General features: G+C 44.7%; 1 protein-coding gene across 21 annotated transcripts in view; it reads right to left on the reverse strand.

Annotated features, from left to right (window-relative positions):
• adgrl2a (adhesion G protein-coupled receptor L2a) overlaps window positions 1–25,525 on the reverse strand; it is a 99,634-nt gene that overhangs the window by 11,139 nt on the left and 62,970 nt on the right. For 16 of the 21 annotated variants that reach the window (XM_034582627.1, XM_034582614.1, XM_034582609.1 and 13 more), the window contains 12 exons: window positions 14,686–14,982; window positions 13,937–14,040; window positions 13,056–13,241; window positions 12,397–12,435; window positions 10,051–10,234; window positions 9,253–9,375; window positions 8,361–8,563; window positions 7,532–7,705; window positions 6,113–6,322; window positions 5,166–5,386; window positions 4,510–4,576; window positions 549–640 (listed from right to left, as the gene is read on the reverse strand). In XM_034582627.1, the coding sequence (XP_034438518.1) occupies window positions 549–640; window positions 4,510–4,576; window positions 5,166–5,386; window positions 6,113–6,322; window positions 7,532–7,705; window positions 8,361–8,563; window positions 9,253–9,375; window positions 10,051–10,234; window positions 12,397–12,435; window positions 13,056–13,241; window positions 13,937–14,040; window positions 14,686–14,982 (1,900 nt within the window). The remainder of the gene's footprint in view (window positions 1–548; window positions 641–4,509; window positions 4,577–5,165; window positions 5,387–6,112; window positions 6,323–7,531; window positions 7,706–8,360; window positions 8,564–9,252; window positions 9,376–10,050; window positions 10,235–12,396; window positions 12,436–13,055; window positions 13,242–13,936; window positions 14,041–14,685; window positions 14,983–25,525) is intronic. The other 5 variants (XM_034582616.1, XM_034582610.1, XM_034582613.1 and 2 more) reach the window with 1 other exon arrangement.

Here is a 25,525-nt window from a genome sequence, read left to right on the forward strand (position 1 = left end):
TTCCAGCAGCGAGCGAGCACACATGGTAGCTGTTCCACTGTACCCCACCCACAGCAGAGCCACCAGTTCATAGCTGGGTTGAAGCTTCAGAGTGATGTTTGTCATGCCAGTGCAGCTCTGCGGCCGGTGGCTTGGAGCGAAACAAAGGACAAAAAGACGACTCGCAGTCTGTGGAGTCATCGTGACGTGCAGAGCAACGCCAAGAGTCTGAGTGAATGTCTGTATTACATTTAAAAAATCTTTATAGAGTCAAAATAAAATATCCCTCTGTTAAATCCATTTGATGTGGATTACTTCAAAAAACTGACCCCCTCCAAAAAAAACGACGCGTATTCTTATATTTGAATCATTCGCTCGCTATGTCCGGCGCTGAAACTTGGCTTTGAGGCTCTAATGCTTTTCCTTATAAAATATTGCGAAGAAAAAAAAGAAAAAGAAAATCATTACCTCAAAAGTAAAAGAGCCTTATTCTTCCTGGGGGCAGTGGCAGAAAAGCACCAGTGTTACATTGTGTGTAGTCTGTGTTCAGCGCGAGACGCTTTACTTACTTTATATTCTCCAGTCGGCTCGAGTCTGGTTTCAGGGTGGTGGAGTGCTTCACCATTTTGTACATTGTGATGACCAGGAAGATGAGATTGAGCTGTCAAAACAGAGTAATGGCCGTGTTAATTCATGGAGATGTACGATTCAGAGATATCACAGAGGCAGAGGGGGAAGGGGGGGGGAAGGGAGAGGAAAAAGAAACTGTTAATTTGTCTATAAAATATATTAAAAGAGGAGAGCCTTCAAATCTCTGCATGTCCACAGACTAATCCAATAAACATCTATCGTTCCAGCCAGGCTCAGACGGGCTGACTGGCGCCAAATTTAGTGTCATTCTATATCAATAAGAGCATGGAAATGCATTAAAATCCATCACTGTAAAAAAAAGAAAAAAGGAAAAGAGGAAGAAAGAAAAAACAGCCACACAGCAGCCGGCTGGCAAAGTCACAGGGGAATGAAGGAGGCAGGAGAAATAGGAGACCCCTCTGGTAGCAAAAACCTACATCTCGTTTTACACAGTGAAATATTACAAGGTAAAACCAGGTAACCAGGTAGAGTTTCTTCACTCTCTGCATGGAGAGATGAAAGAGAGAGACAGAGGGGAGAGGCGGGGGGGAGATGACGTCCGCCTGCTTGTTTCGATGTATTAAATCTTAAGGAGCCAGTGGCACGTATCAGGTTGAGACAAGGATACGATTCGCCGCGTTTAGGCGCTACCTTAAAAATCAATACTGTGATTCTGAACACAGAGGCTGGATGGGCCAGCAAGGAGCCGCTCCAAATAATTTACTTCAAAAAACATTTCTTCTGGGGCAAACTAGTCCCCGACACAGCATGTACATGCACTCACAGCAGCCGAACCAGACTGTGTTTGTACTGCAAGCCAGCCATGTATAAATGATGTCAGGGAATATCTGAGGGAGAGAAAAATGAAATGTGTCTCCAATTGTGCATATCAAAGCCTCAGACAGATGCAAAAAAAACAAAACACAGCAGACAAATACAGTATGCGCGAGCTCCTTGTATCTGTGGCATGTGAATACAAAAATAAATGATGTACAAATAAAGACAACAAAAGCTCTTTTTCAAGGTGAGTCTCCACAGCGCCTGTTGTCTTTCACACAGCCAAACAGTGGAGATGGAGATGCGCCCGCTATTATAAGGGCATGAAACAAGCGAATGACCTTTATGAGCCGGACTCAGACCACGGCCGTTCACTCTTGAGCAGAAATGATCCGTGTTCCTGGTGCACGCCGCTATCAAAAGACCTGCCTGTGATCAATACATCACCCCCTCCACATGCAATCAGCTCATGCGGCCGCTCACAATAACCCAGGCAGTGAAAGAGAGGGGACGACGAGAGAGAGAAAAATGGTGAACCTTCTCTCATATCACATAGCACTGAAACTGTGTTTTGTTTCGCAGCTATCAGCCAATATTTCTATCAGTCGCCTGCGTGAGTCAGACAGTGGGGGGGGGGGGGGGGGGGGGGCAGCTGGGGAGGGGACAGGACGGCGAGGACATCAGAAAAAAAAAAGAGGCTTTTTCACACAGCCTGGAGTGGTGACATGGATCCAATGAGACAGAGGAGAGGGACACAGTACTTTAAAGTAACCTAGCAGCACGGCACATGTTCCCACCCCCAACCGACATGCTTTCGCAGCCCTTCCCGGGGGAGCCCCCCCCCTTACCTTTTTATTTTTTTTACTGGAGCGGAGCTTTGCCTCGACGCTCCGCTCTGTCTCTCTGTCTCTGAATCATCACTGCAAGCCATGCAGAAGCACCTCGCCACGCTGGGACGCAGGAGAAAGCTTTTTTCTGAAGTGGACTGTGTGTGTACACACTGAACTCCAAATGAACTGCCGCAAATAAAATATTAAAGGTGCAGATGGAGCTGTCCGGATGATAAGAACTGCTCGCGACATGTCATGATCCAAGAGGCCTTGTGTTGAAGCTATCTCAAGCATACTAATGGCTCCCCCCACCACTCATTACTTCCATGTTCCCCCTTTCATGGAGCTAATACCCCCTGTGCCCAGAGACGGGGCAGCCTCAGCCTCAGAACAAGGATCTAAATGCCTTCCACCAGCTTTTGTTTTCAGTCGGTATTTACGACCCGTTTGAGCAAAGAGCGGAAAGAAAGAAAGAGAAAGGGAAGAAATAAAGAGATGAGGGAAAAAAGCATGACCACCCGAGGTCAACACCAATGTTACTTGGCACAAACATGGCCGGGGTGGCGATGCACTGTTTCCTCTCCTCTTTTTTTTCTCTTCTGCTCTTGTGGCTTTTCTCCTTCCCTCCCTCTCTCCCTTCATTGACAAGGACAAAGCCAATTTGTAGAGAAACCAGGGTCACGGATCGCGTAGACAAACCTTGTTCCTGCACGCTCCCCCGAGACGCTCCCTTCCACAGTACTTTGTCTTTTTGAGTCAATTGTTGCACAGAACCAGAGGAGCGGCGTGCGCCGCCTGAGCACACATTAGCACTGCTGCAATACATTAGCTCCTCGCGGGGTCATGATTCTATCTCTCCGGCCATCACCGCCGGGATCCTGATCATCACTTCCACCGCAGACACATTTTTCATGCAAGTCATCGTGGAGGCAACACGCGATTGGAGAACAACGAGGGCCGAGTCGAGGGAAGGGAGACGAATTCCTGTGCGGCTGACAAAGCATTTGCCGACACAGGGAGTTGCTTGTTTGTTTTGATACGATATTTGCTTTTCCTCAATTATCAGCTCGCACATGCAAAGCGATGGTGGAGAAAAAAGGAAACAAGCATTTCACTATTTCCTCTTTTTATCCAACACAGACATTTGTCAGCTCCCTCCTCCATTTTTAAATGCTACATCGAGTGGCAACATGTCTCTTTTAGGAAACTGTGAAATGCAGTCCAGCGTGCGGAGTCATCTTTTATTCATTTTGTTAGCGCACAGACAAAGAGCTGTACTATAGCTTTACTTTGAGAGCTCCATGCAGGCTGCCAATGGCTGAGCGGAGACTTGCTGGAGTTTGACATGGGTGCCCCCTTCTCGCCAGTATGTTTTCAGTGTCAGTTTGATGTTCAACAGAGGTCACTGCATCTGTAGATACAGTGCCAACCATTATGCTGGATAATGAACACAGCACCTGAACAAATACCACCCTCCCTGCGCAGCGGCAAGACGAGTTTGTGGAGCTTCCTCTTCCCTGGGTGCTGCGCGAGGGCAAAGTCATACATGGTGCGGTGGGCTGAGTGGATATACTGTATCTGAGGAATACCACCTGCTATTTCATTCCCTTTTTTGCACGGGGAGGTAAGACTCCCCGAGGTCTCATTCTTCTGAACCTATCTGATGGAGCGGGAGATAATAATGTCATGACCAGTAAATAATTGCATGCCTCAATGGGACATATGTCAATACGATATGCTATATGTCCTTCACCCCTGATGGTCCTTGACCAAACAGAGGTGCCTTTGCTTTTCCTCCTCTCTCCGACACTGTCATGTGCTATTTACTGCAGGCGGACAAACACACGAGGAGGCAGATGCAGAGGAGCATGTCTAAAAAAAGAGAAATATTGTACTGTATATGCTGTAAAATTGAGCCTTGGGGCCATTTTTAATCTGTTTTCTTCCCTTAATCATAAATGCAGTAAACCTGAAGGCCGTTTGGCAACGTCTGCAGTGCGAGACTTTACGGGGAGTTGTGTAAATGCGTTTAAAAAAAAAGTACATTATCAAATCCTGATCCTTGTCGGCCGGTGAGAGAGGGGGAGGATTGAAGGATGCCACGGAATCTTTCTCTGCCGCAAAATTAACCTGTCATCACCGAGAAGACTCGGAGCAGAAATCCTGCTGACTTTCCCCTCAGTTCAACCATCTCACTTCCTTTATCTCTCTCCGGCATCTCTTTCATCTCACACTCTCAGTCCCTTCCGTACTCTGTCAGTCTCAGGATTCAAAGGAAAATAAAACAGCTTACCATGATGATAAAGGTGACAGGTCCAATAAAACTCCATATGAAATGATTATCCACACTTAGCCAGCACCTGCGAGGGAGAGACACACACACACACACACTTCAGGTTGGGGCAGCACACGGCAGGAAAATAATATCAGTGTTAAAATTAATGGGGTGACATTTGTGGATAATGACACCGGGCGCGTGATTTCTTGTCAATATTTAACTTGGAGCCTTTTCAAACGCTCCCTTCACCGGCTGAACGTTAACACACAATGAAGGAGCCCCTCGTCAAAGCAGGGCCTGAGCTGAGATATGGTCATTAATCTATGTAAAAGGCTTTTTCAGCACTCTTCTCTTTAAGGGAGCATTTACAAACAAGAGGTCACAGGAGGGTCTTTGAGCAGAGAGGCATTAATGTAGCCCACGTCCCCCACCCTGCCCCCGGAAAACCACAGTGTTGAGTCCGTCAGCCACTTTCAGAAATGACATAAAAAATTTAACAGCTGCCCGTCCTTGGCAAAAAGGGAGCTACATTTTGGGGGGGGGGGGTGAAGTCTCCGGGGACGGTCGTAAGGTGCCGGCAGAAACGATGAGTAGATTTCCTTTCAAACGCTGCCACACGCACAGGACACAACAGGGAAGCCCGAGGATTCAGAAAAAAAGGCCGCACTCACGCTTTCTCTGTCCCGTAGCTCTGGTAGTCGATGGCCGCCGAGACCCCGACCACGATGGCGGGGAAGAGGTAACCAGACACGTAGTAGTACTTCTTCCGAGAGTACTCGCTCTCGAAGACCTCCACGAGCATGAGGTACAGCTGGACCCCCTCGAGACACATCCAGGAGAAGGAGGCCAGGAAGAAGAAATGAAGGATCCCCGCGATGATGGCGCAGCCGATCTGTAACAGAACAACGACCGATTGAGACATTCAAATAATCCAAAGGTTAAGAGTTCACATAAAAAAACACTGTGATTAAAAAAATTATTATTAAAGAGAAATTGTAAATCACATTCGGTCTTTTACTGAAACCTCCTGAAAGGATGACATTGATCGCTGCTGCCGAACTCATTCAGCACAAACATAAAGTGAAACTGATTTAAAACATTAATATGTGTTCATTCACTACACGGGCTCGGACTATTCAGAGGTGTAGCTTCCCATCAGCATGCTATTTAAATGCCATGTGTATGTTAAGGTCAGAGTTAATAGATGCCAGGACCCAAACGTTAGCTCAGCTTTCTACGGTTTGATTCCCGGCTATAAACAGAAAGAAAAAAAATCCCTTTGTGCTCTTAGAAAAATGCTGTGAAAATTAAAGATGAAAAAAAAAAAAAAATAGATAAAAATTTGTATGGATGTCGCCATGGCAACTGCGGCTTTAAGTGAGGGAGGAAAAACGACTTGTCAAGTGGAAGACACAGCCCTTTAGTAATCTATATTAATGGTGCTGTCCCACTCGTGTCGTGTCAGGGACAAGCAGGGAAGGTTAGAAACAAACAATGCTTAAAGTCCCATCAATTTCACTCTGAGAGGGTCTTCTGTTGCATTATGGGAGCGGGAGGAGATAAAGAGACAGGGAATGAATCAAAACCAAATCAATAGGGCGCAGTCGTCCTAGCTTACCCTGGGTTCCGTCATATCGATACCAATTAGGAATATTAACTCGGCGATGAAGAGATTAATGCACAAGTTCTTGTGGATGGTGTTGCGGTCGCTCTGCAAGCCCCGGAAGAAGCAGAAGGTGAAGATGCTCATGGTGAGGCAGACGAGGGACACCACGATCCCGACGCGAGTGATGACGGTGAGAAGCAGCTCGTGGACCCTGTCGTTAACCTGGAGGAGGGAGAGGGTTAGAGGCCGGATTATGAAATATGAAAAAAACAAGTTTTCGCATTAGGTCTACAGGGAAGGAAAGAAACAGAATTACCTCTGCAAAAGGGTGGTTATGATTTCATGGTATTTGTTTGTCTGTCTGTTACATTTCGGTGCAGATCCAGATCAGGCGTTTTTTGACATTTTCACCAATTTCCCAGAGAAGAATTCATGATTTCAGATGATGTATTTGTTTTAAATCAGGCACAATTAGGGAAATTATTTCTATGAGTTTTATTTGATTGACTTTAAGGTGTCTTGGTGGAGATATGCGTTCTACTGAGCACCATTCTAGTTATTTACAAAATCATATGTGACCGAATCAAAAGTACTGAACCCCCTTCAGATTTAATAATGAATTACTGATTAAGTAGTAATTAATTCTTTCTTTACTCCTAATTAGTCACTCTGATGAAGGCCAGTGTGTCGAGATGAGTAGATGCATTTTTTTCATCTATGCTATGCATAAGCCACAATAATAAACGCTTTTAAATTTTTGCTGTGGTTTATTTCCCTTTTGCATCAAAAAAAAAAAATTGAATATTGAATTTATTATAGTTAGAGCAAGGTGAAAAGTACAATCCACCCTTTAAAAATAACTAGACTGTCAATCAGTAGTCCAAGGCCCAACGGTCCCCTTATGAAACCACATTTAAATTCACCAGATCCAGATTTTAATTTGGAGCCGCACCAAATTGCACACACTCATAAATGCCAGTCCCCTAAAATGTCAGATTTATTTTTATCAAGGTCCATGAATAATTTCCTGAGAAATCAAGGATGATGTTGAAAAATTCATCCATGATGAGAAGAGAAACAATTGAAAAATAAATAAATACTTGATCAACCCCCTGATTTGGATCCACACCACAAATTAACTAATTCTTCCTTAAACCATGTCTCACCCCTTTAAGAAATTTAGTAGAAATTGGTTGAGTAGTTTTTGCGTAGTAAAGAAAATAAAACACTTTTAAAGCATAGAAAATATTGGTTGTACTGAGGTCACAACCTGTCAGAGCAGTCGACAACAATTCTCTTCATTCATTTGAGTCGATGTGTTGTGAAGTACAGAGAATTACATTAAAGTTTTAGATTCAAATAAACTGCATAAAAGTAAGTTTAGATACTTTGATTTGTAATAAAATTGACAGAAGAACAGACGTGACATACTGAGATTTCACGGTGCGCCATGAGGATGGCAAAGTTGGTGAGATGAGTGCAGGAGCAGGTGGTGTGTGTTTTATTGGAATCCAGGAGTTTGCAGCCTTGGGTGGACCAGTATCCCATCATGCTCCTCTCAGAGTAATTCCAGAAGGAGCAATTGGAGTTGAAGTAGTGCTCCATCTGCAGATAACAAGAGATATGGTTAAGTGTCCAAATAATTGACTGCCTGAAATTGAAGTACATGTAGAACACAGAGGCCATTTACCCCCTACTCACACCAAGTATTTCCCCCCACAATGACATGGATGAGGATTTTTCACTTCACAGCTCTCATGAAGCAATTCATATGTTATATCTCATTTGGCACATGCTCGCAAAATCAACCGAAGCATGGTCGCGTACATGAGGACTTAATAACACAGAGGCATAATTGTTTGACGGCATGTCTTTGGAATTGCACAATTTCTCTGATAAAGGATGGAGTCACACACGGCCCTCTGGGAACTCTAGTGACAACTTTAAAAGACGAAAGATAATTGGTGCTCCAGTAATTTCATCCTAGATTGTATGGCTAATCTAGGAGCTAATTCCCCCCACTATAAAAGAAAATGGGTATCATTTATATCCCAATGTTGATTAAAGAATTAGTTTTCATTAAGAATTCACTTAGGTTCTAAAGACTCCTTTAATTTGATGTTCAATGACTTAAATAAACTGCCGACTGACCTAGTCAGACATTTACAATTCAAATTGCAGATCTCTGTCTACTCTGGATGTTCCCTCCTGGAGTTTTTTTTAATATGACCTCTCCCTTCATTCCAGCAGGGACACTCACATCGATGTGCTCCAGGGTAACAATCACGGGGTCATTAATGAATACGCGGCTGGACTCTTTGTTGATTGAGGCGGCGATGATGTCGGAGTTGACGGCCACTGACACGTTGCGGCCATAAGCATCGGCCATCTTAATGGTGGCGTTCTCTGTGCTGAGGAACTGGCCCAGGTTCTTGTAGAGGACAAACACCAGCTTGGCAACTCCTGCAGAGTGACAGAGGGGGAAAAAAACAGAAGATGAGGAATATCCAGCTTCTAGAACAATTAAGAAAATGTATGATGAAAAAACTGCAGGGACAAAAGATAACCTTTTTTCTGAAAACCCACTAACATCTGGCCTTTGTCTTCAATGGGAATGGTTACAATCAGCAAATGACTCTGTGTGTTTTATCGACTCCAGCTCTGATCAACAGTGATGGAATGACAACCAGGAGAATGTGCAAATTTCTTCTTATTCCTCTTTATTTTAGCTGCTACGTGATGACTTCAATTGAACGTTTGTGTTCTTATTGTTTTTTATATCTTGGGAATAACGAACAGCGATTTGTTCCCCTCCGTATCGCGCAAGATGCCACACTGGCAAGACAGCAATGGTTTCCGACGCATTCATGCATTTTACATGACTCACCTGGGGACTCTACTGACAATGGAAATTGAGTCAATCGCCTTTTTTAATCACATTTATTCATGCTTAAAAACCCTGTTAATATTGGTGTAGAAAAGGTAGAGCACAGACGGACCTTTCACCTTTTCAAAGAAACGAGAAGGAGAGCACAAGTCAAACAAACACGCATGTATATCTTAATTTCTCCTACGCTGAGAATGAGCAGAGTTCCCTTGACCGAGTTTCTCTTTCTCTTCTTTTCTATTGGTGCGTTTAAAGGAGCTCTTACCATTACGGCTGTTGAGCTTGACAGTGTTGGCCGAGAGCTGGATTGAGACGCCCCCCTTGCTGGATTGTGGGAATTTGAAATCCTGAACTTGGCCGTCTGTGGTGAGCACGTACACGTCCAGGACTGAAGGGTGCGGGGGGGGGGTGAGAGAAGAAAAATGGAGAAAGAGAGATATTGGTCATTAAGTAACTTCGATTCCAGGGCATGAAAAAACTTAACTCTCAAGTATGTTGCTAAAGCTTTCTTCTACTTGAAATGTTGCAGAGATCAGACGATGTATCCTCAAATCAAAGGGCTACACAATAAAAATGTCAGTCACAAGGTGATCATTAAATAACTAATACATGAAAACAGCCCTGAGAGAGGAGCAAAGAGAAAAACCTTCATGTTCCTTCATGCTGAAGTCAATGAGGGAGCGAAGAGGAGGCTGTGGATAAACAATGTTGTTTTTTCTGACTCCCACAGCAGGCTAATGTTCACATTAATGTATAGAGTTACAAGGTCTAGACGCATACATTTATAAACTAAGCGTGCGCAATCAGAGAATCCAGTCTATTTAATTGTCTGATATTCATCACTTTGTCAGTAAGCGGCTCGTTAAACCTAATATGCGTTGTTTTTTTTCTGTTCCCCCGAGGTTTAAATGCTTATTATGAAAACAAAGTCCTTTTTCAAGTGGCGGCCTTGTTCTCTCTCTCTGTCTCTCTCTCGACGAATTGAAGGTAATGAAATTAACCGAGCTTTACATCAATCGAGAACGCCCGTCGCTTGCTTACCACAAACTCCTGCTTTACTTACTTATGTTGTCTGCAGGAACTTTGACGAAGGCGGGCTCCATGAGGTTGTCGGCGAGGACGAACGCCCCCTCCTCCAGAGTGTCCAGCAACATGGTGGCCGCGTGCGTCTGTTCCGTGCTGTTCATGTCTTGCCAGGACTTCAAGGCTTCTGGTCGCAGAAGGTTATCGACTGTGTCCACAATAGCCTGAGTCCAGACCAAAAACACACACACACACACACACACACACACACACACGCGCAAAGAAAGACAAAGATATTTGAGTAACTCGGAGGAAATGAAATAAATAAATAAATATTTGCAAGCATGAGCAGTGACATGCAGACACTGAGATGAAATGAATAAAAAGCTGTGGCTTGAAGAATCACATCTGTTGGGATTAAAATGAAGATGAAGAGAAAAATAAAATAAAAAAGCTAAAAGGACATTGTATTGTATATATGAAAAAAACGATTAAACACAGATATTTAATAGATAAGAAAGAAAAAATTTAAAATATTGATTGTGATGGAGAAACGAACATGAGTGTTGACGTTGGTGTGGATTCAGTTTCTTTTTCAAGGACACTGCTTCAGGTCAGACTCTAGGAGCCCATCAGGTCCAAATACAGGATATTAAGAAGATGGTCTGATGAACATCAACGTACCAAAAGCTGTGGAATTTTCTAATTGCAAAGTTCAGCATCTGACGTGGAGGAACTTTTCTTTTCTTCAACTTTTCATGTGCTTAACTACACTTAACGGCACAGTCTCCCCACACAAAGGTTTGAAAAGTATAGAACTTTATCCATTCATCCATCTATCATCTATATCTTATCCCTTTGAGGGTCGCAGGGGGAGCTGGAGCCAATCCCAGCTGACATTGGGTGGGAGACGTTATAAACCCTGCGCAGGTCGCCAGCTCATCAGAGGGCCGACGTATAGAAAAAACCTTTCACTCTCACATTCAAACCTAAGGTCAGTTTATCAATCTGCATATCTTTGTGTGGGAGGATGCTGCCATTTTTCCATCCACGTCTTCTACCACAACGCTGGGTTTTCTTCAGGAAATGATCAAATCAATGTGTCGAATCAGATCATGAGTGCAGGCGATGGCTGCAGGGGGTGGGGGGGGGTGGGGGTGGGGGGGGGGGGGGGGGGGGCTTGGCGGCGGTGGGTTGCTAATGTGGTGTTGCGTCAGGTTTGGCAGATGTCAGATTCCACTGACTCAACAATCTGTGTCCCACATGTCTTTCTGTCATTAGTCAAATAAGTGCAGTCGTTTACATTGACGAACCCTCTCTCATACCATCACGGCCTCCGACTTTAAATCTACATGTTGTGACATTTAAAAAAAAAAAACTAAAACAAAATGATGATGGGACGTTTTTAAGAGAAGTGGTGCGACGACGCGTGTGCAATTTCTTTTTCTTTCCCTTTTTCCCTCTTTTCTTTTTATGAGCGCACGGCCATTGACTGGCTAATTAGCTCGATCCATTTTAATACCCTCCCAGAGGAGAGATCTGGATTGTGGGGGGGGGGGGGGGGGGGGGGGGGGGGGGTGACTTTGGTGGCAGGTGTAGGACAATGAGCTCCCTAAAGGTAGAGAGTTATATATGGACAAAATACCCTGACGTGTGGACCTAACCTGGTGGCGTTCAATGAAACACGGGGAAAAAAATGATCTGACCTGTCTTACCCTATTAAACAGACAGAGTTGCAGATTTACAACTTTAATTTATGAACCAAATGACCTAAAACCTGCGTCCTTGTGAAACGAGACCCACAATTTTCATTTTGATGTTACTTGGGGGGGGAAAGGTCGGGTCGAGGTCCTTGAAAAAAATAAAAGGGAGCTGGATTTAATCAGCAAATTGTGTTGGATGCAATTTTCAGCAGCGTTTTATACTGAAGGGAGTTTTTCACAAAAGAGACAAATTCTTCAGCGAATGAACAATGAGAGGAATGTAAGAACAGGGTGTTCATTGAGTGGTGGTGTTATGCATCAAGGCGTGCAATCTTGACTAGACACTCAGAAAACATACAAAACAGAATGAAAAAAGCAAAATGCACCATTACTGTCAAAGCATTAAAAAAAACACAGAGACACATATATACATCCATGAGAAGAAGCCGCCACGGTAACTGGACTTGACTTCTCTTTTGACTGAGAATGCACCTTGGGTACAATTGTGTCTGTGTGTAGGGCAATTACTCGAAAACAAAAAGACAGCAGGAAGCACAGGGAGGAGGGGGGGGGACATGACAGTGCAGGGGTTACATGCTGCTGGACTTGGGCTGGGGGGCAGATACAGGAACAGAGGAAGGGGGCGGCAGCAAGAAGAGTGGGCACAAACATTGCTCCAGTACCTTCATGTATGCCCTGCATGTCCTTTCTCGTTTTTGAAGCTTTGTTTTAATTAGAAAAGAAAGAAAAAAAAAAAGAACAGATAAAAACAGAGACATCAATTTGCACAGGTAAAAAGGATTTGTAGAACAAGGTCCTGACTATGCGCTGGATGCAAAAAAAACTAAATATTAAGTCGCGGTTCCAGCCCATCGCTTAGTGCACTGCCTGGTGTGTCGCTGACCTGCTTACCTGAAGGGTGAAGAATAAAAGGGCCTCCGCTCACATTAGAGAAATGCTGCATTTACTGACACATCGCAGAAGCATTAACAAGCCCAATTATGGCCTTTACTACAAATGTACAAAATGCTGCTATGAATACAAATGTCTGCTCCTTGTCAGAGTCGGAAATCATGCAGCTATTCTGTTTTTTGTCCTGTTTTTCCTCTTTCCTGACTTTGAAAAGAAAGGGACACACTCTACGTGGCAAACAGCAGCAGCTACAAACTGTATCACTGTTGGGGGAGCAAAAAAATCCTGCATTTATCATTTAAAAGATACACATAAGCCCCTTGGCCACGTGAACCTTGACTGCGGAGTGATTCAGCAAGAGAGACTATGTGAGATAATGGAGTTAGTATTTCACTGAGAGTAGTGCTTTTATTTTGGTGGATGCGATTACCTTGTTGAAGCTCCGCCCTGCAGAATCCTTCTCGCTGGGCCGGAGCTCCTGCAGCTGGGCGTCCAGGATGTCCACCAGCTGCTCCATGAGGCGCACGGACGAGCTGACGTCCCCGGCGAAGATGGGGCCCTTGGTGTGCTTGGCTAACTCGTTGGCCAAGTTTGCCGCATTTTCACCGCTGCGAATCTGTGGAGGGGGGGATAAGTACTAAGAGTGAGAGCGAGGTTCACGAGAATGCAAGAAGACAGACGTGGACGGATCTACAGCCTCAAATCACACTTGAATTAGTCCTTGAAATGCCATTTACGAAAAGAGGGTTTAGTTTTTCTTCACGCCAGAGACGTTGCCATGGTAGCAGTTTTTTCTTTTCTTCTTTTACTGTGTGGTAAGTTAGGAAAAAACAGGTACACAGTGAGCTGCTTGCTATATCTGCTGTGAGATCTACACACATTATGCACAGGGTGGAGAAAATAAGGTTCATGGAAAAGACCTTTAACTTGGAGGCAAATACAATTCTACAAAGCTGGGTCAAAATATTACATGTGCAACTATTATATACAGCACATACGTCACCCTTCATATCTACATTATATATGTGCTTTATTCAGTTTTTTTTATATTTTGCAGCTGAAGTACAGATGTTGGCCTCTGCAGCGTTTTACTTTTGAAACACATATCAAAGTCCTCTTTTCTCAAATTGTGCTTTCAAGTTAATATGACCCAGATTTACTGCCATATTTTTAACAGTGAATAAGTAATTCAGCGTTGAAGTTCTTCACGAGGACGTGTTTCCACTATTTTGTCTTCCCTCTACCCTTTTTTTTTTTTTAAGTAACACACTCTGCTCAGAAACAAAACAGAACGCCATTGCCCACACAAACCTTCTGGGCGACTTGGTTGACCCAGTGGGAGGTACAGTTGCTGAGATCAGGGCCCTTAGGGTGCCAGGCCCCGGTGGAGCGGACACATAAATAAGACGCCGTGCCTGAAAGGGAAAACAAGAGCAGGAGTAGTCAAGTCACGTCGAACTTATTTTACCATGAAGTCCTTCACGGGGCAACAATAGAAAATAAATAAGGAGAAATCGCACACAAACAACATATTTACAAACATGCAAATTCATTCATATCACACAAATAGTCACAGTCTGTTTCTGTCTGTTTGCTTTTCAAAGTTCAGAGAACAAAGTCCACTGAAATTCGTTAGATAAAGAGAACTCCAAACACGTACAGTTACAAATCTGTTTGTAACCCCCCCCCCAAAAAAAGTTTTTTTGCCTGTTTTTGCTACAAAGTCGTAACATTATTCTTCACGTCCTAATTAGTCCTTATTTCACACAATCAAATGATGTTTGCACGTCTCCACTTTGAGAGAAACAGCTTGGTCTTATTTCCGGCAACACAGCCGTTACAAATCACTTAACCACGTCTCGACCTGCGATGACACAGTTAAAACCTAAAAGCATTACAAAGTGTTTTTTCCCAATGAAACTGGTGCTTGTTACAGATAAAAAAAATACTGTGTGCCAAGATATCAGACAGATCTAACAGACTGTATAGGTCATATTGAAAGCAGCGAGTACACGGCCCTGAGGTGAGAGGCGGCAGGGCGGGGGCGGTTGCCTGTTTACCTCTTGTTCCCTTGGGGCAAGGTCGCTCCACCACCATGCCCCTCTGGGTCTGAGGCCACATTATGTCTCTCTTCTCGGTGGCTTCGCAGAAACGCTCGGGTAGAGGGAAGGACTCCAGAGGTGGAGGGGAAGTCGTCTGCGGAATCACGGGAGGGGGCTTGGGCGCTCCCCTGCTGCCCTCCTTCAGCCCTGTTGTGGTGCTGGTGTTGGCCACGCCCCGGTGCGCCGTGGTCGTCGTGGTGGTGGTTGTGGTTCTCTGAGGCTGCGGGGCCGCGGTGACTTCTGACTGTGGTGGAGCTAAAAAGAAAAAAAGAGGGTGGAGCAGTATTATAAAACTATTTCATTATTGAAGTTTGATTCTCAGAGGGACACGTATTTATCAGTCTTTATGAAAACACAACGTAGAACAGGGAACAAAATTAAAAAGGAAATAATCGTATCACCTGCGGAGTTAGTGCAATAATTGTGGCACCCCTGGGACACATCATATGGTTTATACCGAGAGCAGAGAATGCGGTGGCAGGCGCTCAAACCTTGACCTTCTGGTGCCCTCGTGCCCCACAAAACTTTAATGGTGCGCCCGGCGAGTGCCATTCCTAATTTTTCCCTCAAAATGTTCCGCACTGTAATGTTCATACAACCAAGTATCCTGTTGTGTAAATTGCTGCTAAGTGCTTTGTGCAACAAGCGTATTTGCCTTCCCGTTGACTATGGCGTATCCAAGGCACTCAGTCTGCAGCGAACAAGACAATAATTACAGAAACATCCTCCGGCCTGGCAAATCGTTCTTGCCTGGGAGATTTTGTGGCATGGCTGATTAAATTTCACCAGAGCAACGGAGGAACCTGGATGCTCAGCGGCGGCGGAGCCTGAACCTTCACTTTACAGTTGTTTCTCTGACTCTGATGAAACAGGTGCGCAGTAACTCATGCAGCGCCCCGGGCAAAAACAATATGTTTCAGTCCTGAGAAGGGAGAAAATAGTGCGCTCCTTACATTTAACATGAACCACTAAGGAAAAGACTATGAAGACATTTTTCATGTGATACAGCAGAGAGACGTGGTCGAGCCACTGTAATTACATATAAAAGTCGATCATAAGGGAGTTTCCATTGATGAAATGTGGATAAACAGAAGTTGTTTTATATCAATCTGCTGCAAACCCCCAACTACAAAAAGAAAAGCATTACCCCCCCCCCCCCCCCCCCGCATCCTTAAAAAAAAAGAAGAGCTCTATCAGTCAAAGGGGCTCTGATTGGAATGCAATGCACATACTGAACGTAATCACATTTGAGTACTTTGATTTCCTCCATTAGGCTGCCTGTAGAGCATGCAGAGAATGTGAAGAGGTGCTGTTGCGCTGCTCGAGCGGAGCGCCGTCGCTCTCTGTGGCACAACGGCGAGTGAAAAACATCGAAGAGACGCCGCGACAAAGAGGGGAGCGAGTCAGAGGCAGGACAAGGGGAAATATATATAGATGTAGAGAAAGAGAGAGAGAGGGAAGGGGGGGAGGGAGATAAAGTAGATGCACACAAAGGAAACGACGACGGAAAAATTCAGGAACAAATGCGGCCGAGCTGCAGGAGGAGAAGACAGTTTCTGTCGTCCAGCGGATTGTGAGGGGAGAGGCTTCCACTGGATAATGGGTCAGGCAGATAGCAACCCCCCCCCCCCTCCCAACACACACACACACAGACTACTATCACCGTAGGCCCCAAGGTGTGGATGAAAGGCTTCAGCACAGTTGAGCTGAAGGGAAATCGTCTTTGAGGCTGCCTGCTACCTGTGGCGAATTAGGCTCTATTGACCAGAGAAGATGACTCTGTGTTCTCCCTCCTGGTGGGGGCTATGGAGCTACACACACACACACACACACACCCACCCACCCACCCACCCACCCACACACCCACACCCACACACACAAGCAGGTGAGGTGACATGAAGGTGTACACAGCTGACTGGCTGTTTTGACACCGAGCCGAAGGCAGATTTGGCTGGCTGGCTTCACCTCAGCTTCCTCTCGCCTCTCCTCCCCTACCTGCATTCTTTTACTCAACGGTGAAATCCTCGGCTGCTCGTGCTGTCACAGCGGTTGAGAGGAAACCTGTGCTTAGCGTCCTTTCTGCACCAGCATTTAGCAGGCTGGGAGAAATGCCCGTCTCTATTCTGCACCAATACCCTTTTATTGCGATAACCCTTGTTTTTTTGTCACGACTCACTGAGAGGACTCACAGAGGTGAAAGTAATCATCAAAGAGAAAAAAAACAAAAAACGTGCAAATTTCCCTCTCGCTCTGCTGTCTGAAAAGGAAACGAGTGTGTGTCGACAGAGTGAGTAAATTATTATCATTGCAGCTTTTTAAACATGTGGGTCAGAGTTGCTTGGCAAACTTCCAGAAGATTCCCAAGAAACTGCGAGGCCCTTTGTAGGTTTCCCGTTTCCAGAGTCTGAAAGATGATAGAGGATAAGACGGCAGCCTCGATGGGTGGGTAGTTTAGGATACAGACAGAAATAAAAATGAAAATCAATCAGCGTTTCGGCAGCGTGATATAAGATGAAGGGCTCGCGACTACAGCCAATAAATCAAAAAGGCATCTGCTGTGATCCAAGTACATTCCTTTAGCATGTCAACTAACAACTGTATCTTGTCTACACTCCTCCGTCAGGAGCGGCTGCTTGTCGTGGCTTGCCGGGGATGTCGAGCTCCGAGCTCCAGTTACAACATGTACGATGAAATTTCTTTGAAGTGTTTTTTTTTCTTTTTCTTGTTACCTGCCATCAGCGAAAACTGTGGAGGTAATTAATGTTCGACTCGGTTAAAACATGGCAGGAACTAATGGGTTTTGGCTCTCCTGAAGCTTTGGAGGGGGATTGCCCCACAGCGAAATGGATGGTTTTGGCTTTGGGAAAGGGGCGTGTGGCGGATTTGCTGATCCAATGTCTGTGAGACAGGGGGAGAAAAAAAATGGTGCTGGCATAGCTTAAAGTCGTGTGCACCATCACAGAGATACAGCTGTACATTAAACAGCTTCATTAACAAGGAACATTATGAAAAGGACATAAGTAGAAGGGCTAGAATAATCCTGTGGGGAGGTTTCATTTCATGTTTGTGATGCTAGCTAATCCTCTTTCCTGTGTGAAAAAGAGGCTAATGTGAATGTGGGCTACGCTTCCCGAAGAGATCCGCGCATAAACAATGCGGCGTCTCTCTGACCACTGCTGTTCCTGTGCACGTAGCGCGTCAGACCGTAATCCTGCCAGCAACACAATAATCTTATTACCTATATGACATAGCTTGGTTTAATTTAATCCAATGAAAGCTGGTGAGGAATTAACCCACAGGTATTAAACGGGACACTCCTCTCGGCTGGTCACTTCCTCACATAGATGTCTAAATGGATACGTTTATATTCTGAGTCAAGGCGGCGGCGACATGATGTGTTGCCACTGGCGCTGCTGCAGTGTTTTCCATACCTTTTGTGATGCATAACACGGACCAGATCTTTCTGTTCTCTGCTGTGGAAACACACATCTGTGCAATATTCCTTTGATTATGACAAAAGGAGCAAATCCCAAGTTCAGGGCTATATAGGACAGGCGCCTTGATTATTATGTCTCGGCTGCACTCAGCCCAAGGGGAGCCTTCAATTAGCTGTCACAGAGTGTGAGCGCATGCGGTGCTACTCTCCAAAGTAACTCCCCCCCCCCCCCCCCCCCAAATAGTCAGGACAGACTTATTCATAACCCGTTTGTGTGATTTGACGCCCACACGTTGTTGCACTTGGCTGTATCTCTGTGGTTCTGTTATTACCACTGGGGGTTAGGGGTCTGGGATTGATGACAGACAATGAGACAGGAATCCAGGAGAGGATCGCGCCTTTTCGAGTGTTGTCAGAGCATATGCATACATGTACGCATTCACACACAAACACAAACACAAACACACACACACACACACACGACATCAGCGCTCTCAGGTGAAGCCCAGATGAGCCCTTACCAGGACTCAGCAGTCATGCCACGGTGACAAATGAATACTGACAGCGTGTGTGTCTTTTATATTATGCTTAATAGCTTCACTTTTAGTCGGCACCGCATGGCTGTTCATCAGGGTAATGTTTCAAACACATTATCAGGTGCTGTTGAGTGAAGGAGGAAAAATGGGAAGGGAACATGCATTTAGCATTTATTTCAGCTAATTTGCCACATGAAAAGTTAAAATGATCATTAGATCTCCCTCATCCCCTCCCCTGTCATGTAATAAGCTCATGGTGATGTGAAACAAGGCCGTTCAGGAGATCCACCTATTAGCTCCATTTTTGTGGGGACACTTATTTTGTGATAAGATTGAAGAAAGTCTTTTTGTACACTTTTATTTCTTTTACACCAAAATTTGCAGGGACATAATGTTCAACGTCATAAATGCTGCGAAAACTGAGGCGCTGTCTTGCCACATTAGCGTGTTCACCCTGGTGTCTTTTTTCCATCACCGCCGAAAACCTGTGTCTACTGTCTACTGTAGGAGTAAATGCCGGTTGAACCCATTCCCATTGCAGACAAAAAACAGATGTTACCGAATGTTAGTGGGGTTTTTTTTTGACCAGCTGAAAATGGTCTTTACGTGTGAATCCTGGGTGGTTTTCTCCTCCTAATGGAGAAGCCAACGTTAAAAAGTCGATGGAAGTCTGAACAACTCAAAAGTCTGTTTCTGCCATTAGGAACAGTGTTTGTGTGGGGACTTTGAGAATATAGTGGGTGGACAGTAAATGAATAACCCACGGGTTTTCAAGTCGTTCAGCCGAGTGTAGATTAATTGAAATAAGGTGTTGAAACTGTGAAAGAAACACAAAGAGTAAATTATTCCCTGTGCTAATGCTGCCACTGAAATATCGGCGTTTCAAACGTGCACTCGCTCAGTCCTCCCTCGGTGCAGCCGCGCTGATGGAAGTGGAGCTGTTCTTGGGTATGAAATAGTGTGATGATTTATAATACATTTGTGATGCATTTTGATATCTACCAATAATAACAATAATACACAAAGGAAATTGGATTACACGTCTTTCGCTCCGTGTGCTGCATTTGTTGCCGTGGAGGGGGGGAGCATGGCGTGTGATTGCTTGTGCATCAGCAGTAAATATGAAGAAAGCTGAGAGAAAATTCGTATAATTTCCCACGAGTCATGTCCTTGTGAGGGTGTGTACAGTGCATGTCCATGTCGTGGGGAACAGAACCTAATAGCTGGATTATGTTATTTACTGCTCTGTCCAATATTTCTCTTTCCCACAGCACAAACACATTGATTCACATGGGCGCAGGCAGGCAGTCAGTCAGTCAGTCAGTCTCCCACACATACGCATGCGAGCGCACACATTCCTTATAAACACATGTACACATTCATATACACCCTCACACACAAAATGACACCAAAGTATAGAGAACAGACACAGCAGCTGCCAGACACCAGCCTTGCGTTTTTCCCCCTCTTCTTCTCCTCGCAGCTCTCTCGGTACAGTACGTGCCTCAAATTTCAAGCATTAACTCTTAAGTGTGCCAAGCGGACTGATATTTAATGCTGCGCACACAGGAGGGTGTCTATTTCAGGGCTGTTCCTACACACTTGCACACAGATTTACATCCGCTGGGCTGCGAATGCACACATTAACACAGCAGCGCGGTACGAAAAGTCCCGCAAACCTGCACGTATGCAGATTAGGGGAACACACACATATGTGGACGCAAAAATCAGCCCTCGGTAAAAGAAATCTCCTCTAGGAAGTGTGTCAGGGAGTGATGGGGGGGGGGGGATGAGTAATAATTCTTTTAAATATGCCTTGTTTCACAGACGGACTGTAATCAAACAAGAGGCTGTGGATCCCTTTGGCTATGGGGCTCAGCGTAACCATAATCGCACCCCCTCCTCTCGCTTTTATGTCAAACATCTCTTTGTGACATCCTAAATCATAACCCCGGGTTTTTGCTGTTGCCCACATACTTTGTCAGCAGATCATTGGGACACGCCGTGCACTCTCGTTTAACATCAGAGGGTGAGACGTTCCGGGGAGAAGTGGTAACTGGCAGCTCGGGACTGTGAGAAATCATTATCCTGAGGTGTGTTTTTGGATAAGGGTTGAAACCCCCCCCTTCCGACCTGGCTGGCAACAACTGGCTGTCGTGTCTCCACGATGTTCGGCGCTGGAGGAGCGGCAGAGATCACGATCGGATTTCTGAGGAAACAGGTGACCCCCCCGACCTCATGTGCCGAGTAGCCTTTATTGCCACCAGACACCGGGGTGGTTAGGTATTATCCTACGATGTAATATCACAGACACTGTGAACAAGACTGTAAATCCCCATCGTGGGATTTCCCCCCCCTTTTTATCGCCCCAGTTAAATTCACCCCCGATATCGTAACCGAGAACGAGACCAGTGGGTCACGGTGTAGACGGCATAACGTCACACTATGTCATAAAATGGTGGTTAAAAAAGCTACAGGGGAGGAATGAAGAATAGAAGCTGGCATATAGGGAGATACAAGTCCAGCAGTAAAGACGGAGGCCGTTTGCTGAACATACGCTTGCCAATAGTGTCCTAACGACTCAAAAAGACAAAGATTTACGGACAAATTTAAGTGCTATAAAAATATAAGGAACTTGTTGAATTAGCCTGTTCCTGCTACCACCACCACACAGGTCGGCCACAAGTTAAGCTCATTTTAGAGGATGTTTACATCCAGTCTCAGCTGTTTGCTGCAGATTGTTGGTTGACGACAGCTTAGATCTGGTGAAAATGTGAGAAAGAACCAGAAAAAACTTTAACTGATGTATTTTAAATGCGAAGAAATTCCATTACTTCTGCTGCTTCTGCAAGAAACGCCACCTTTCAAGAAGCCTGGCTCAATCCAGAGCAATTTAAGACAAAATTGAATTTAAGACTAACCCCAATTTCTTTTTATCAGGATTTGCAGTGTAACAATATCCTGTAAATATAAACATTGTTATCTACCAATCTGCTCCAGCACTGAACTAATGTTTCTATGTTGTGTGTGATCCCCTGATTGTCATGTGCGTGATGGTCATCTGTCACTGTGTGTGTGTGTGTGTGTGTGTGTGTGTGTGTGTGTGTGTGTGTGTGTGTGTGTGTGTGTGTGTGTGTTTACAGTTTCCCAAAGGCACAGCGAAGGATTTACTTAAATCCTGTCATTTAGTGCACGCCGCTCTCATCGGGCATGATTTGAACAGTCTGACCAGGACTTAAGCCGGAAAGAAGCCAAACAGACGCATATACGGGTATGTGCGCACGTATCCAGATGTAAGACCCAGCTCACGGGTGATCGCGGAGGAGGAGGAGGCGAACTGAGGAGAACAATGAGCGTCTACGGGCAGAAGGAGGGAAGATAGGAAAAAAGAGAGAGTGACCGAAGAGAGAAAAGGCTGCAATAGAGAGATAATGAAAGAGAGAGATGGAGGCAGACAGGGAAGGAAACAGCAAGAACAAGAATATGACAGGGGGACCGAAAAACAAAAACAAAGAAGGTGATTTTCCACATCAATACACTCTGCTTTCACACCGTTGTCCACTTGGGCAGCTGACAGAGGAACGGAGAGAGGGAAAAAGAGAGAAAGAAAAGGGGGGGGGGGGTTCTGTCAAGGCAAACAAACAAATTGGCCGTTTTTAACAGATCCTGATCCGTTCTCCTGTGCCACTGTCACACATGTAGCAGCCAGACGTCTGAGCCATTTTACCACCTGAGATGGCTGTGAAAGCTGTTGTCGTTAAAAGTATCCATATCTGTGTGTGTGTGTGTGTGTGTGTGTGTGTGTGTGTGTGTGTGTGTGTGTGTGTGTGCGTGTGTCCCTTTTCACTCTAAATGTTGCCGTGCACAAGTTGACCTCTATATAGGCCCCGCAGAAGACGGGGAATGAATCATGGTGGCGCTTATTCGAGAGTTGTATATTCATCAGACTATAAGAGGGAGCCTCTCTGGGGCGGCTGCTAATGCATGTGACTCACAAGCGTCGGTAACAGCTGAGCATTTTTGCATTGTAAAGCACTTTCCGAACACGCAGCTACCGGGCATTGTTTTGACCACATGCAGAGTTGTGTAAGCTAATTGGCACGCCGCGTCACCGGGCCGCAACTTATAATTTCAAACAAATTGGGTCATTCCCTCCCTTACGATCCCCACATGCAAATGTATAATTTGAGGGTGCAGCAAAGATTGAAACTGTATGCAAATGTATTGACATTTGAACAATTAAAGAGGAGGTCTTGATTTGTGTGGGTGTTAACTGCAGCACTGGGGGCTTTTATACGGAAGTGATTCAGAATCTAATTTTGCAACGAGGGATGAATAAAAGGTTTCCAGGGCTCACCTGTGTCCCATCGTTCTGTTTGTGCATACTTCTGGTAAAAAATAGCTTTTGATATGCTTACTCAGTGGTTTGAGACCACATTTCAGAGCCTGGCGTGAATAAATGGTCCATAGAAATGGGTGCATAATGGGTTTTGTCTGGGTATACCTCATTTAAATCAATTTAATCATCTCATTTACAATATGCGACAAAGGAATATGTCTTTCTATTAGATCCTATATGCAAAAGGGAAAGCAGGCATGAAGCCATGGTTAAATGAGTGGATTATTGCGCTGTTGGTCAAAGCCAAGCGAGGGACTTACTGACCCATTTAATGTCCACTTCCAGTGAAGCCGCTTGTTGGATGTGACCCCATCTACTCCCCCATAATCCTACAAGAGATGATCTTGCCTCGACACGAGCAACGTTATTGGACTTGACAAGTACCCAACTGTCTGCCACACAGGGTCTGAACATCACTTTGATGTGATTGAATTTCATGACGGAGCGAATCATGTGACAGACATCTTTGTGCATTTGCTAAATCTGGAAAAGGAGGAAGTAGGAAGTGCAGTGCACGATAGCAAATACACACAGTGTCAACCTTGCTCCCCACGAAGACACATCCTCTGTGCGTGCTCTGAAATTCTCTTGAAGAGGAAAATTCAGCGTTCAAATGCAAAACCTGAAGATCGTCTGTCTTTTCTTTTGAAGAAAAAAGCCAAACAATTAGCACAGCTCGAGCATCTACATTAATAATCACCCATGCTGTGTTGTATTAACAATGCCTCCTGCATGCTAATGTGCTGGGCTTTCTCATGATGTGCTTACAATAATTTGAACAGAGCTGGAATGTTATTTTTCATTGCAAGTTTTCTTTCTGTCAGAACGCCGTTTAAAAACACGTACCTTCGACTGTTACCGCCACAGAGGCATTGTGACGGCTCGGTTTAGTGCTTAGTGAAGCAGACATGGAGATATTGCAGAGAGGGCGTCCAGTGACAGCCAGAAAAAAGTGCCATCATTTATGTGCCAACATCAGCCGTGTGGGAGGACACGTTTATTGACATCTTGATGATCGTCTTGGACCATTCCCCCTTCGACACATCAACTGCATCTCAACATACATTAGTCAGCGGCGGGGCCAGACTCATGTCTCCTTTGTCACGAAAAGAAAACTGATTCCGTATTGACCATAAAATAAAGATGTGTGAATACGGGAGCAAATAGAGCAGAGTTTGGTGCTGGGACTAAATACTAGTAACTATGTTTTTGCTCTGTTCAAAATGATTAAAAGGTATTATAATTTCCAAAAGCAACATTCTTTGATGTTCATGTTATTGCACCAAATCATCAAATACACTACCGCTTCTACACCAACACTAGCCGGTATACACCAGGGCCAACGTTAGCAGGTATACACAGGGTATACGAGGGTAATCGCAGGCATCTTTTTCAGCGGGTAATTTGCCATTGCCAGTGGAGGAGTTTACTTCCCTGTTTCCCCCCCCCCAGTGCAAAACAGAAGCTCTCCCACCTCGCCGTCTTGACAAATTGCCACGTTCACCCGGGTGTCGTGTTTCCATCAGTGCTGATTGGAGGTGATAAAAAACTGTGTCTACTGCAGAGTCATTTGACCCGGGAGTAAATGCTGATTGTATCCATTCCCATTGCAGACAAAAGACAGATGTTAGTGGGTGCTAGTGGTTTTTTTGACCAGTGAAAATGGGTTAGTGCAGTGTGAAGTTAGCGTTAGGTTCTCTGAAACACGTCCGCCAAGTCGGAAGTTGATCCGATGAGTAGTTTTTGAGATTCTCTTAGGACAGACAGATTTCTGGATTCATTAGTAGGATACTCTACAGGAAGTGTAGTGGGTTCCTTTGGGTGCTTGGGGGGGTCTGATTGTGAGGATCAACAATGTAAAGCATGTTTCTCCTGCACACATGCACACAGGCACAACACACAACAATAACATGAATGCCGTCTCATTTCAGGGTAAAGCCTCTGATTTCGCTATCGGTAATCAGCGTCCATTCAACAGCTGAATAAATCAATTGAGCGTGCAGCCAATCTATGCGAAGCTTATTCCAAGAATCCATAACTATCCAAGCTGAAAAAATAAAAGGTGTTGTGGAGGCTGCTGCTTGACTGCTGGGTAATCAATTTACTGTATGGAAAAATATAATGGCATGCAAAGACATGCAAAGACATGCTTAGATATATTTTTATTAGAGAGCAGAAATGGGTAATATTATGACAATTTTACAGCAGCTGTCTGCAAATTCAAAGTGCTGGTTACAAATCAGCTCATTTGAAATTCTCGGCACAAGTGAATGAAATTATTTTTTGGACATGACTAAAATAAGGACGTTATCAGACTGTGGCATATTCCTGAGCTGTTCTAAATTAACTTGTTACATGCAAATATTTAATTTTAAAAATGGCCTAACTTCAAAGATGTTATTCAGAGTTGGAAAAATAAAAAATAAA

The sequence above is a fragment of the Hippoglossus hippoglossus genome, chromosome 4 (assembly GCF_009819705.1).
Source record: "Hippoglossus hippoglossus isolate fHipHip1 chromosome 4, fHipHip1.pri, whole genome shotgun sequence".
In the NCBI taxonomy this organism is placed as follows: domain Eukaryota; kingdom Metazoa; phylum Chordata; class Actinopteri; order Pleuronectiformes; family Pleuronectidae; genus Hippoglossus; species Hippoglossus hippoglossus.